At 40.6% G+C, this 13,529-nt stretch overlaps 1 protein-coding gene across 1 annotated transcript in view; it reads right to left on the bottom strand.

The window, feature by feature from the left end:
- Positions 1 to 13,529, bottom strand: part of Ube3d (ubiquitin protein ligase E3D) — a 153,440-nt gene that overhangs the window by 108,409 nt on the left and 31,502 nt on the right. Inside the window, exons 6-9 of the mRNA XM_006983724.4 lie at positions 11,961 to 12,030; positions 6,061 to 6,130; positions 3,266 to 3,374; positions 423 to 586 (exon numbers count right to left, since the gene is read on the bottom strand). Of these exons, the coding sequence (XP_006983786.1) occupies positions 423 to 586; positions 3,266 to 3,374; positions 6,061 to 6,130; positions 11,961 to 12,030 (413 nt within the window). The remainder of the gene's footprint in view (positions 1 to 422; positions 587 to 3,265; positions 3,375 to 6,060; positions 6,131 to 11,960; positions 12,031 to 13,529) is intronic.

Here is a 13,529-nt window from a genome sequence, read left to right as displayed (position 1 = left end):
AAGTCTTTTTACTGTTTTTGTTGCTTTGTTTCTTGTCTGCTTCCACGTTACAAAGGCACACCCAAAGGTGGGTATTTCTCACATGCTGCCGTACCCTGAAAGCCTGCAAAGAGCTTTAGGAAGTGCTCACAGTTGTTGAAGCTTGCCTTAGCACAGTGGCCATACGCACAGACAGCTGAGATCATAAAAAACAAACAAACAAACAAACAAAAAAGGCTAATTATTTTCAGGAAAAGCAAGTTCTCGCGCATTGGTAGGAATTACTTGTACCAACTCTGTCTACGTGCAAAGCATAATATTTAGCACTGCGACTCCTAGCAGCATCAAGGAGCACTTAACTCATTGATTTCTTAGTGCCAACATGGCACTCACAGCTGAAATGCAACGTGGGAGAGAAAAAAAAAAACAAAAGCGCAACTCACTCTTCATTCCTGCTTTTGATGCAGGGCTGGTAGAGGACTTTGATGGCATTCCAGGCAGAGCCGGAGTCAGCTTCCGATGTATCTTCCAACAGTGGAAACTTCTTGACACACCCGGAACTTCTCAGAGGTTCGATCACCAAACTGTCTGAGTTTAAAATCCAGAGCTAAAGTATGGGAAGAGAAGTCCACAGAGGAGAATATTGCTATCTCTATGTTGTATATCACCACTACAAAAACCCACAGACAGTAACAGGGAAACATAATTATATATATGTGTGTGTGTATGTGTGTGTGTGTGTGTAGGGTAGGTGGGTTTTTTGTTTGTTTCTTTGGTATTTTATATATAAACAGTGGAGCATGGACAGCAGCCATATCAAGTTTTTAAAAAACTGATTAGGGAAAGACATTTACTATATAAATGACAATGCTATAATTAATCTGAAATATTTGGAGCTCCCAGACATCAGTGAGGGGTCCAACAATGTAAGAGATGACAGGCAAAGAATAGAAAGAGAATGTAGGCATGAGATGAACAATAAAAATGTCCAGGTAACTAACAGGGAGGTAAGTAAATTTATGTGTTTCCACTACACTTCAGAAATAGAGCAAAGTACCAACAGTCGCAGAACTTCCTGGATGAGGTAAAGCCTGTCATAAAGGGCAAGTCTCCACAGAAGGGGCAACTGAAAGCCACAGGCTTTCCATAGTCAGCAGCTGTGAATGGGTAGACCGGACTAATCAACAGGATGTGTGGGGCACAACAGAAGAGATGAATTCATCCAGCTTTTATGTAGGGTGATAGTTATCTGGTCTTAAAATAAGCATTTTCTAATGCTGAATTTAGTGAGAGGGTCCACTCCTAAAGAAGTAACAAATGCACACGTAATGACTGTTTTCTTGTGCTTTGGCTTTAGTGGCCATACAGTAGAATTCCAGGCATTAAAGAATAGACTTCAACCCACATTGCTACCAACAAGAAACAATCCATCATTGTTACATGAAGCTGAAAAGCTAATAATGTAACACTGTTTCGCTTTTCATTAAAAACTCAAGTATCTGTGAGAATTCCCAGAAATAGTTGTATATGGGTAGAAAATGCAAGTTTTATATATGCATACATATCAAGCTGCTATGATTGCCTCTGGAAAGCATGACATAACTCGGCTTGGGGAGTAGACAGGGCAGGGGAAACAGCACTTTCGGTTCTTCCCATTGTCCAGATATATTTTTTTAAATGTATTATAGCAAAGGAAGAAAAACAAAATTTCAATGTTAAGAAAATTAAGAGATGATATTCAACTAGAAAATCTTTCAATACAAGGAAACCAGGATGAGGAACATGGTTCATGTGATCAAGTGCTTGATATGCAAGAATGAGGCCCCAAGTTCAATCTCCAGAGCCTACGTGAAAACCAGGGACGGGCAGCATGTGGCTGTAATCTCTGTACTAGTGGGCAGACAGGTGGATCCCTGGGGCTCACTGGACATGTCAGTTGAATTGGCTGAGCCTCAGGCTTGGTGACAAATCATCTCAAAAAAAAAAAAAAAGGAAGACACCATACATAGACCCCTGATCTCCAAACATAAGTGCACTCACACACGCATGCAATACAAAAAAAAAAAAAAAAAAAAAAAAAAACAACAAAAAAAACTAACACTAATTTGAAACTAGAACAATGCTATCACATATTACTCTGTGATTTTCCTAAAGACATTCCTAAAGACCTCAAACATCCAGAAAAGTCCTTTCCAAATAAGAAGCACTCTGTATAGGGATGTAATGAGTGGCTGTTTGAACCATGCCCTGAAGCACCGCCCCTAGGTAGCCGGCAGCTGTTACACCTGCCTATAACCTTGAGGTATATGCCCCTGGGGCATGGCTGCTGTTGGGGGTTACCTTTAAGACCTGAGATGCCCATACTCAGCTCTCTCTCTTTGCTACCTTATGGTTCTGGATGCAGAGATCTTGGACCAGGCAGATCAGCATGGGACATAGCTCAACTTTCCCAGACCCTATGATAAATCTCCTGTGGTTGTGAGTTAACCCCCAAATAAATTCCTTTGCTCACTAAATAGACTCATGGATTAATTCCATTATCCTAGTATCCTATTATCTGGCACCCAACGTGGGGCACAACCCCCTAGACCCTGAGATTAAGAGTCTCATGCTCTACTGCCTGAGCTAGCCAGGCCTTCCGAGTGGCAGGCAAGAATTGTACCACTGAACCATCAATTAAGAATGGCCATGCACCGTTAACTAGTTGAAGAAAGCAGATGCAGAAAAGAGTATGGTCTAGTCTGTTTGGGTTTCCAAACAAAGAGGCAAAATTTACTTGTGCACAGTATCACTCTAAACAGAGGCAGGATGATGTTGGCCCCAACGGCAGCACATGGAGGTTACAGATCCACCAATGCCAGCTTCTTCTCCAAACTTGTTACTATTTCTCAAATACCAAGCTGTCAGTGGCAATAAACCAGAGTACCACGTTTTAATGCTAAAAGTGACAACGAGAGGAGAATGATACAGAGTGATGTGGCACTGTCCAGAAGAGCCATTACCAAGAGTAAAAAGCATCATTTTGGGGTATGAGCTTCTAAAGGACAAAAACTGGGTTTTCCTTCTGTCTGTCTGCATCCTCAGAACCCAGGCTACAGAGGTACCCAGTCATGTGTTATTAAACGAAGTAAGCTTGATTTATGGATTAACTGATATTAAAAGTTCAATTTATGGTCATCATCTAGTTTCTAGACTTGAGAGGTAAGAAAATAGAATGATGGAAGCTAAAACATTTCTGAGACCCTAGATTACAAGGCCATAAAATGTGGATGAAAGATTTCCTTACCAAGATGTACACTTTGCCATCCTGACCTTGAATTGTGAATCTAAAAGTGCTTCTAGCAGAAGAGAGTTCCACCAGGCACTGGGCAATAACACTCTGAACAAACTGAGACCTGTTGGAACAGAACGCAAGTGTCACCATGTGCCTCTCATAATTCTTACTAACAAGACAAAGTTAGAAGGATTCACAGGCACCTAAAGGCCGGGCTAAACATCATGTGCCGGGCTTTTCTGGCCACCATCCATTTCTTTATAAAGTCTGTACTAACGTGCACTTTGGAATATTAGGATGTATTTGCGTTTGTTCCATTCTTCTTAAAATTCATCTTGCTGTCATTAACATATTTTCCATCCCAAACATAACTGTTCCTATTGACCAACAACTTGACAAAGATGTAAAATCACCTAGGAGACAAACCTCTGGCCATGTCTACCAGGGATTATCCACTAGCTACTGGAATAATTAAAATGGAAAGACCCATCTTCACTTTGGATGGCACGGTTCCATGCTCCAAGGTCCTGGACTGAATGAGAAGGTGAAAGCAAGCCGAGCATAAGCATCTGTCACTCTCTGCTTCCTGAGCAGTGTCCCCAGCTGCCTCAAGGTCTTGCCACCATTACTTCTCTGCCATAAATCACTGGGCTCTTGAACCAAGAGCCGAAGTAACCTCTTCCTAAGTTGTTTTTGTTAGTTACTTTGTCAAGGCAACAAGACAAGTCACTCATATGTACCATATGCGGAATTCAAAACCACCAACAACTCATATAGCACAGCAGGCAGTGAATAACTAAGAAGGTGAGGAATTTCCTCCCAAAGGCGGTATCAGTGACAATCTTTTCCCTTTAAACTGCCTTAAGGGACAGTTCTAAGGCATAGAGTCAAGGCACATGAAAGAGGATAAAATTCAGGTTTATATTCAGGATACCAGAACTTTTGAATATCAACAATTAACACAGATGTGCTAATTTGCCTTCTGTTGCTGTGATAAACACCACGACCAGAAAACAACCTGAGTGAGGAAAGGGTTTATTCAGCTTCCACTTCAGGGTCCATCATTGTTCTACTTAGGGTTCCTATGGCGCTGAGAAAGCACCAGGCCCAAAGCAACTTGGAGGAAAGGGTTTATTTGGTGAACACTCCCACATCCCTGTTCAACATCAAAGACATCAGGACAGGAACTCAAACAGGGCAGGAACCTGGAGGGAGGCAGGAGCTGATGCAAAAGCCATGGAGGGTGCTGCTTACTTACTGACTTGCTTTCCGTGGCTTGCTCAGCCTGATTTCTTTTTCTTGCTTTTTTAAAAAATTAATTAATTAATTATCCCCCCCAGCCTGATCACACTTTCCCCTCCCCCCCTCCTCTCCTCCCAGTCCCTTCCCCCAACCTCCCCTTTTCCTTCCCCCATCTACTTCTTTTTTCTCTTCAGAAACAGGCAGGCTTCCCATGTGTATCCACCAGCCATGGTGTATCAAATTGCAGAAAGACACCTCCTCTCCTACTAAGGATGGGCGAGGTAACCCAGTAGAAGGAAAGGGTCCCGAAAACAGGTAAGAGAGTCAGAGAGCCCCTGCTCCCATTATTAGGAGTCCCACAAGAAGACCAAGCTGCACAACTGTAACAAACGTTCAGAGGACCTAGGTCAGCCTGATTTCTTAGAACCCAGGACCACCACCAGCTCAGGGAAGGCACCACCCCCACACAATAGGCTGGGTCTTCCTCCATCAATCACTAAAAAAGAAAATGCCCTACATGCTTGCCTACAGTCAGCATTATAGAGGCATTTTCTCAATCAAAGCACCCTCCTCTCTGATGATTACAGCTTGTGTTAAGTTGACATAAACATAACCAGTACAAACATTAAGGGAAGCCATGGCAGGAACTCAAGTCAGGAACTGAAGCAGAGGCCATGGAGAAATGCGGCTTACTGGCCTGTTTCCCATGACCTGCTCAACCTGCTTCCTTATAGTATCTATGGCCATCTGCCCAGGTGGGGGGGGGGGGGAACTGCCCAGTGAGCTGGGCCCTCCCACACCAATCATTAGTCAAGAAAATGGTCCACAGACATGCCCACAGGCTAATCTGACAGAGGCAATTCTTCAAATGATGCTCCCTTTTCCTAGGTGTCTCTAGTGTGTGTGTCAAGTTGGCAAAAACTAACAAGCACAATATACTATAGGTGACTTTTGCTTGCGAACAAAAAGATTAAAAGAAAACACCAATATATTTAAAGGCTAGGTAACCTTCTTAAAAAGTAGGTGCCTGGCCGGGCGGTGGTGGCGCACGCCTTTAATCCCAGCACTCGGGAGGCAGAGCCAGGCGGATCTCTGTGAGTTCGAGGCCAGCCTGGGCTACCAAGTGAGCTCCAGGAAAGGCGCAAAGCTACACAGAGAAACCCTGTCTCGAAAAACCAAAAAAAAAAAAAAAAAAAAAAAAAAAAAAAAAAAAAAAAGTAGGTGCCTGTGAAACTGATCTCTGTTTCCAGTTTTAAAAGTCAACATTAAAACCAGAACTAATATTATAAAGCCTACAACCCTGGATATTTAGAATACAAGATAAGAAAAAAAGCCTTCTCCAATTATATTTATATAAACACATCTGTCTATAGCACCACATAAGCAAGAAACAGGTCTTCAAGTTGTGTATATGTATGGCTTGGTTCATCTAATAGCCATTCACAGGGACCTTAAAAAGAAAAATCCCTTTCCAAACAGAGCTATGAAGAGCTGCATCCTCAGTCCACTGTGCCTGTCCTTTCCCATATTTCAAATTATACAATAACTTGATTTGGTATTTGTACCTTGGTATGTTAGGAAAACTTCTCTCGGATGGCTGGATAATTATCTCTGTCATGTAAAATTTAGTTGTTTCTGGAAACAAAGAAGAAGAAAATTAAAAATCTTTCCAATACACTGATATCACAGACATGCTGGCCCTAAAGTATGACCTCCAAATTATTTTGTCTGACTATTCAACATTCTTAGCCCCAAATCAAGACCTTTGTTTCTTCAGTTCTGTGGACTAGCTACAAATCACAGAGTGACTGAAGAAGGCTGGTTAGTTAGGTGCCCCAAAGCATAGAGCTGGAACCGTGACATCATTATCTACCTGGAATCTCACTGACTGGATCCACGCATAGTCCTCACCAAATCTGACTTCCTGTTTATTTTGTTAATTATACAAACAATAGACATTTGATGAACATTAATATAAATATAACCATCTTGGATTGTTTAAAAATCCATTTAAAAGTTTAATCTCATCAGTAACAAAGGAAAGGCAGAACAAAATGAAAATTTATTTTTAGAGGGCAAATGTAGTAGGGTGAATGCTTACAAGAAATAGACAGGTTTCTTCACATATCACTACCAGATCTGCAAATGATAGACTGCTAAGGGGTCTCCTGGCAAAAGCCTTAAAACTGTATGTATGTATAGTTTAACATCATAACCAAGTACTGACCAGTTTATCTTAAAGAAAACTGGTAAAATATGTACCAGACTACAAAGATGAAAATACAAAGACACTGAAGACAATTTAAAATCTGTAAAAGCTGAAGAAAATTGTTATTTAGGCAATAGAATTTCATGCATATTTTAAATTTCAAGCAGATCAAAATAAAACCAGAAGTCATTTAAAATGGAGTTTTCTTAAAGATAATGTTGTCTTTAATTTATAATATCAAAAAGCAGATTTTTTTAAAATTTCAATTGCTTGATGTAAGACACAGAAAAAGGTAAAAAAATATAATAAAAAGCATGAAATGATTATTATACATTATTATGTATCTAAAAACATGAACATACGTTTTCTTTCATTTCTGTCTATTTCGCCTTACTATTTTGAAGTCCTATTATCCCACGTAGAACTGAACATTTAATGTCACACAGTGACCCGCTAGGTCCCAGCTGGTGGTAATTACTAAGTTCAGAGTCCCTACACTGGCTTCATGCAGCGGGTACTCCTTTGCTGTCACCCGCATCCAACCACCCGCTCCATCAATCTTTTCTGAGCTTTCTGGGGTCACTCTCTTCTATCTGGGTACAGGTGGAATTTCTCGTAATAGGAAACAGCTAGCGGTACATTACCCTGCTCTGTTTGTTTCTTTGTTGAGGGGACTTTCAGTTGCTACAAAGTCCCGGGGTTAACAGTTATTTCTTTGTGCCCACTGACAATGCCATCGCCTCTCTTCAAATTTCCATTACCGCTGCTTCTTTGAAGGTGATCTGTCATTTTTTTTCCCTTGGTTGCTTTTAAGATTTTTTTTCTTTGCTTTTCATTCTGCAGCCATTACTTTGATGCACCAAGATACAGATTTCTTTTTATTTATCTTACTTGGGCCTCACCAAATTGGAATTCATTGTGCCTCTTGAATCTGTAGATTGCACTTCATCATTTCTTAGAATCCTCAGCAACTCTTTGTTCAAAAACAGCCTAAGATGCATCCTTTTCCTCTTTTCACAAAGACGTATAATTAAACACACAGTGGACTGCCTCATTCTACATCCCCGTCTTTACTTTACACACTACCTTTTTGCTTCAGTGTTCAGGGTTAAAGATTCTTCTCATCTTTCTTCTGCTCATTAATTCTTGATTTAACTTGTATCTAGACTGCTATCAACAGCTCTCTGAACTGCTAGCTTCAACTACAAAGCAGTACAGTTGTAGAGATTCTATCACGGAGCTTTTCCAAACACACCTACTGTTACATTCATTTTGTGTCCAGCCATCTTCACATCTGTCTTTTACACTGTTAAATATACCAAGCATGTTTTACAGTTTATATACGATAGTAAAATTCCAATAAGAAGTCTGTTCCTACTGCTAAGCTCTCTGTGACAGCTCCTGTTAAAGTTGTGATGATTACGAAATGTCCCTATAGGCTCACTGTTTAAGGCCAGAGGTCCAACTGTTGGCACTATTTTGAGAAGTTATAGAGAGTCTAGGAGGTGGGCCTAGCTAGAGGAAGTAGTTTTGCAGGGTAGTCCTGGGGGGGGGGGGGGTGGGAGGCGGGTGTGTGTCTGTGTCTTATTCCAACTCCAAGCCCCCCTATTGGCTTTGAGCTGAGCAGCCTCTACCACACAAACCCACTATGATGATGCTCTGCCTCTCTACAGACCCAGACTCAGCAGAGACAAGGACTAAGATGTCTAAAACCATAGAGGCAAAATAAATTCTGTTCCTTTAAGTTCTTCTCGGGTATTTTGGTCATGGAAAACCCTGATGGTGTTGAGGATGGGGGTCTAGTTAACATATGTTCCTAGTTAGCGTTGATTGAACAACCAGGATCATATTTGAAAATTTAAGAATTTGTTTTCGAATGAAAGGTTTTCTTCCAAAGGGGAGGAAAGATGTCTGACTTTGACAGCATCTAGAGGCGTTTCTGGTCCCAGGCAGACTATACTGAGTTAAACAGCGGAAGTTCCCACAGTGGCTGGCACTGACGTCTATGGTCATTCCAGCATGCCTTTGCTCACCTTGCTGGGAGGGTACAGCCCCCAGACGCTCAGCTTTTTGTGTTGACAGTGTTCTCTGCTCTGCATAGTCTTCATTTCTGTCTGTACCTTCCAAAGCAAACATTACGGAGAACTGGCACCTTGCAGGGTAGGTGTGCCTGGAATTTTGTGCTGAGTTTGCTTATGTGGTAATTCTCCATATATTTCTCATTTTCTATACTCTTTATTCCTTCCTGTGTGTTTCCAGACCCTGTCCTGGCATCTTGCACTTCAGCCTGAAGAACTCCTACTGGGATTTTCTGTTATATTATAAGAGCAGGTCTGCTTATAATACTTTATTTCTATGTATTTACCTAGAAACAGCTCTACTTTCTCTTTAATTTTGAAGAATACCTTTTGCTGGACGCAGTACTGTTGGGTGATGGGTAATCTTGACAGCACTTTGTGTGTCTACTTGGATGTCACAACTGGAGGTCACCATTTTCTGAGACACTCTCCTTAGCTGTGTTATGAAGTCCCTGTGTGTGTTTGGCTTTCCTCTGCTCTTTGATCCCTCCCACCTGGGTGCCTTTCAGCAGCTTTATACCACCTGGAGTTCACTTAAAGTCTTCTCGTAAAAATTATTGTCATCCACCAAATTTCTCTCAGACTTCAACTGGCTTTTTCAAATTTGTTTTCTTACCTCTTCTTTTTCTCCGTTCTGAGACTGCATTTACATGTGTGTTGAAACACTTGACCATAAGTGTACCATAAGCCAGCAAGTCTGCTGATTTGTTTCTGTTATTTCTCCCCTGTTTCCTTTGGATTGGCAATTTTTATCAATCTAAAATTTAGTACTTTAAAAAAAAATCTTCTATTTTCTTAAATCTGTGGTTTGGATTATTTAGTGTTTTTTCTTTTCAGATATTATAGTTTTCAATGCTAAATCTACCTATTTGTTCTTTCTGTGGAGTTTGATATTTGCAATTATTCAAAGATTTTTTTCTTTTAATTCTTTTGTGTATTTATTATAGTTATTTCAATAGATTGGCTTCCTAATCTATGCACCTATTCAGCATCTGTTTGTAAATCCTTACTTTTCTTGAGTATAAATCACTCTTTTCTGCTTTGAAGATCTAATAATTTTTGGACCAGTGCAAGACACTGCATGTACTATACTGCATCAACTATGGATTTTTGTTTTGATCTTGGTTTATCTATATAATAGTCAATTAACTGGCTTGAACTTACACTGTGGAACAGGGCCACTGTATGTCTATAATGTAGTCCCTAACTCTGCTCAGTTTCTTAAAAAAAAGTTCTACATTTGTCTTTAAAAAGTTTTACGTTTATTTGTGTGTCTATGTGTGCACACATGTGCACAGGTGTGTGAAGGTCAGAGGACAATACGTGCGTTTTCATTCTGTCCTACGCCATGTGTATTCAGGAAGTTGAACCCAGGTTATCAGACTTGGGTTGCCCACTGAAGAACATCTTGTCAGCCCCTTATTCAGTTTTACATTGCTCATTCCAGCTTCTTAAAGAGTATTTACTGCAATTGCTTATCTTAACCCCCATAACTATTTGGGGAAAGGTTCTGTTCAAATATGGAAAGCCAGCAGAATGTTTTACAAAAATTGCCTTCCTCTGTGACATGCAAGTTCCCAAAGGAGGAAAATAGTCCTACCCAGTATGACACCTATGAACCACCACCAGCCTGATGATAACCCTAAAGGCACAGTACCTTGGTGGTAGCCAACAGCTCTCTAATTGGACGTAGGACCCACTCATCATGTCTACCATGTCTAGTACTGGAACTTAGCCAACTACCCAGGGCTAGTGAAGTCATGGTTACTGGAAAAGAATTTACAACTGCCATGTATTAAACTAGCATAACCCCTAAACACATTCTAAATGTTTGTCCTTATACCCACAGATAAGTGTAGTTCTCACACATCATCAAGGAAACATCTCTTTGAAAGCCTTAATTTTTTTTAGATGTTACATAAAGGGGTTGTTTTCAAGCTCAGGGAAGGAGGTGGAGAGGAATAATACCTTCACTGGTATCTTTACAGTGCATGCTTCCTTTCTGCTTACTCAGAAAAAGAAACTACTAATAAGATTCCAATGATTAAAACAAACAAACATACAAAAACCACTATCTGCCTTCCCTTAAGTGCATAGCTTAAATTAAATCTCCTAATTAATCATATTAAAAGTGATGATTCATTACCCATGAAAACACAGCATGTTATTGCTCTCTCGACATTTTAAACTGTATCTTTAAACACCATTTTAATTACCAACGTTTTCATTATTATATTTTAAAGCAGTAAAACAGAGTTTGCACGAGTGTAATACCACTGAGAAAAAGAGTAAGACACGAAGCCACGGTTCAGTGGGTGAGGGCACTTCTGTGCAAGTTAGGCAACCTGGTTTTGACCCCTAGAAACTGTGCAAAGGTGGGCTGAGAGAACCAACTCCCCAATGCTGTCCTCTGACCTCCACATTCCTTCATGCACATGCACACACAAATGATATTTTTTAAGTTATAAAAGAGAGAGAAAGGCTGGAGAGATGGCTCAGTAGTTAAGAGTACTTGTTGGTCTTGCAGATAACCCAGGTTCAGTTCCCAGCACCCACACTATGACTCACAACCATATGAAGCTCCAGCTCAAGGGAATCAGATGGCTTCTTTGACTTCCGCAGGCACTGGGCACTCATGTGGTACACATGCATGCATGCAGGCAAAATACTCATGCACATCAAATAAAATTTAAAAAATCTTTATGAAAAATAAAAATAAAGGAAGAATAAGGAACAAAGTACAAAACCCAGAATGTGTTTCCTAGTATTTCAACAAGGCCCCTTCTACTTCCAATGCCAAAATAGGGCCCCAAGGCAGATAGTGGCAAAGAAAAGCATCTCCGGGTATTAACTCTTTAGTCAGAAGAATAATGTTAAGGAAAAGGCTCCAACCTTCCTTAAGTTGGACCTAAGTACAAACTCTACACTGATGCTTTACAAAGAGGACATGAAACACTGAAGACAACCCAGGCCTTCTCAGTGCTAACTAGCACTTGCAAGGTCGGAAAGTATAGACTCATTGGCCTATTGGGTGAAACATTAGGTGGTTTCTAGTCTTTTAAACATGCAGTCTATCAAATTAATTAATTATCCCTCTTTCCTACATACAGACTATAAAATCTGTTGGGTTTTTAAGTAAGAGGGCAGCCATTTCAGCCATGCATTATGAAATTCCTACCTGATGATATGGTCTCTCCCAACATTACCTTGCAACGCTTACAAATGACTTTGGTATTTGCTTTTGGTTCCTGTAGAAGAGAAAAAATGTCATTTAAATGTCATTCAACTTTTCTCAAAAGGAATATATAATTTTAACATAATCCCCAGGGTATACATTGAACTTTACATTCTACTCTGCCCTCAAGTAAATACTAGGAATACATTTAGCTTGTATGCATAATTCACATGCACAGAGATCATTTTCCTCCTGTCCAAAGACAGAATAATACACAGATTGACTTTTATAATCCTAGCCACTTCTTGATAATCCAAACATTGCCAAATCATCTGAACAAGAAACCTGTCATACTTCTGAAGAACAAGCGGACAGTGGGTGGCAAGGACAATGGTCGGTGGCTCACCCTAACTCAAGAGGGCACAGAATACAGAAGGACTGGAGCTTTAACTCATATGACAACTCTGAGGCCAGTGCAATTTATGTAAAAGCAACCTATAAATCCTAGCCACCCATAACTCAGAAGTTAAAAATACCCAACTTGTTCATGTAATTCTATTTTTTTCCATTTAAGATATGCACTGTAACTGGAGAGATGGGTAGTGAAACAAATTCCCGAAACATGCTCAGACTTCAAAACTCCAAGTACAGTAGGATATTGCTTAAATGCTGGCATTCACATATTCATTAAACAATGTTCTTTTTGAGACCCACAGCCATTCCTCATTAAAGCTACATAATGTTCTTCATGCACATACATACCACAATGTAGTTGTTATAAAAAAAGTGGGCAAAGGACGCTGGGTATGGTGTTATAACCAATAACTGTAACACTTACGAAGCTGAGGCAGGAGGATTACAAGTTCATGGTGTGCCTGGGCTACACAGCAAATTCCAGACTACCTTGGGCAACACAGTGAGACCTTGACTTAAAATATAATGATATTTAATTTAAAAATAGGAGGAGGGCTGGAGAGATGGCTCAGTGGTTAAGAGCACTGGTTGTTCTTACAGATGGCCTCAGTTTGATTCCCAGCATCCACACAGCAGTGTACAACCATCTGTAATTTCCATCTCAGGGAAACCAATGCCCACCTCTGGCCACCATGGGTACAAATTCAGTGACCTTAGTGAAATTTCTAGAAGTCCAGTTGTGTGGAACATGCAGAAATATTCCTTCAAAGATAAGAGGTAAGTTATTGCACCTAAATCTTCCCACTACCAAGAAAGGCTTAGTGGGCCCATTTAGATTCTGGAGACAGCACGTTCCTGACTTGGTATGTTACTCTGGCCCACATACGAAATGACTCAAAAGTTGACAGGAGAAGGACTTTCAACACGTCCAGCAGGCTCTTCTGCCATGTGGTGATCCAGCAGACCCAGTGGTACTTGAAGTGGCAGTGGCAGACAAGGACGCTGTTTGGAGCCTTTGGCAGGCCCCAGTAGATGAATCAAAGAACAGATCTACGGGACTTTGGAGAAAGGCTCTACCATCATCTACAGACAACTGTTCTCCCTTCGAGAGACAGCTCTTTTTGGCCTGCTCTTGGGCCTTAGTGTAAACAGAACATT

The sequence above is a fragment of the Peromyscus maniculatus genome, chromosome 7 (genome assembly GCF_049852395.1).
Source record: "Peromyscus maniculatus bairdii isolate BWxNUB_F1_BW_parent chromosome 7, HU_Pman_BW_mat_3.1, whole genome shotgun sequence".
Lineage (NCBI taxonomy): Eukaryota > Metazoa > Chordata > Mammalia > Rodentia > Cricetidae > Peromyscus > Peromyscus maniculatus.
Note: the sequence above shows the minus strand (reverse complement) of the source record. Positions and strands in the feature narration are given on the sequence as shown.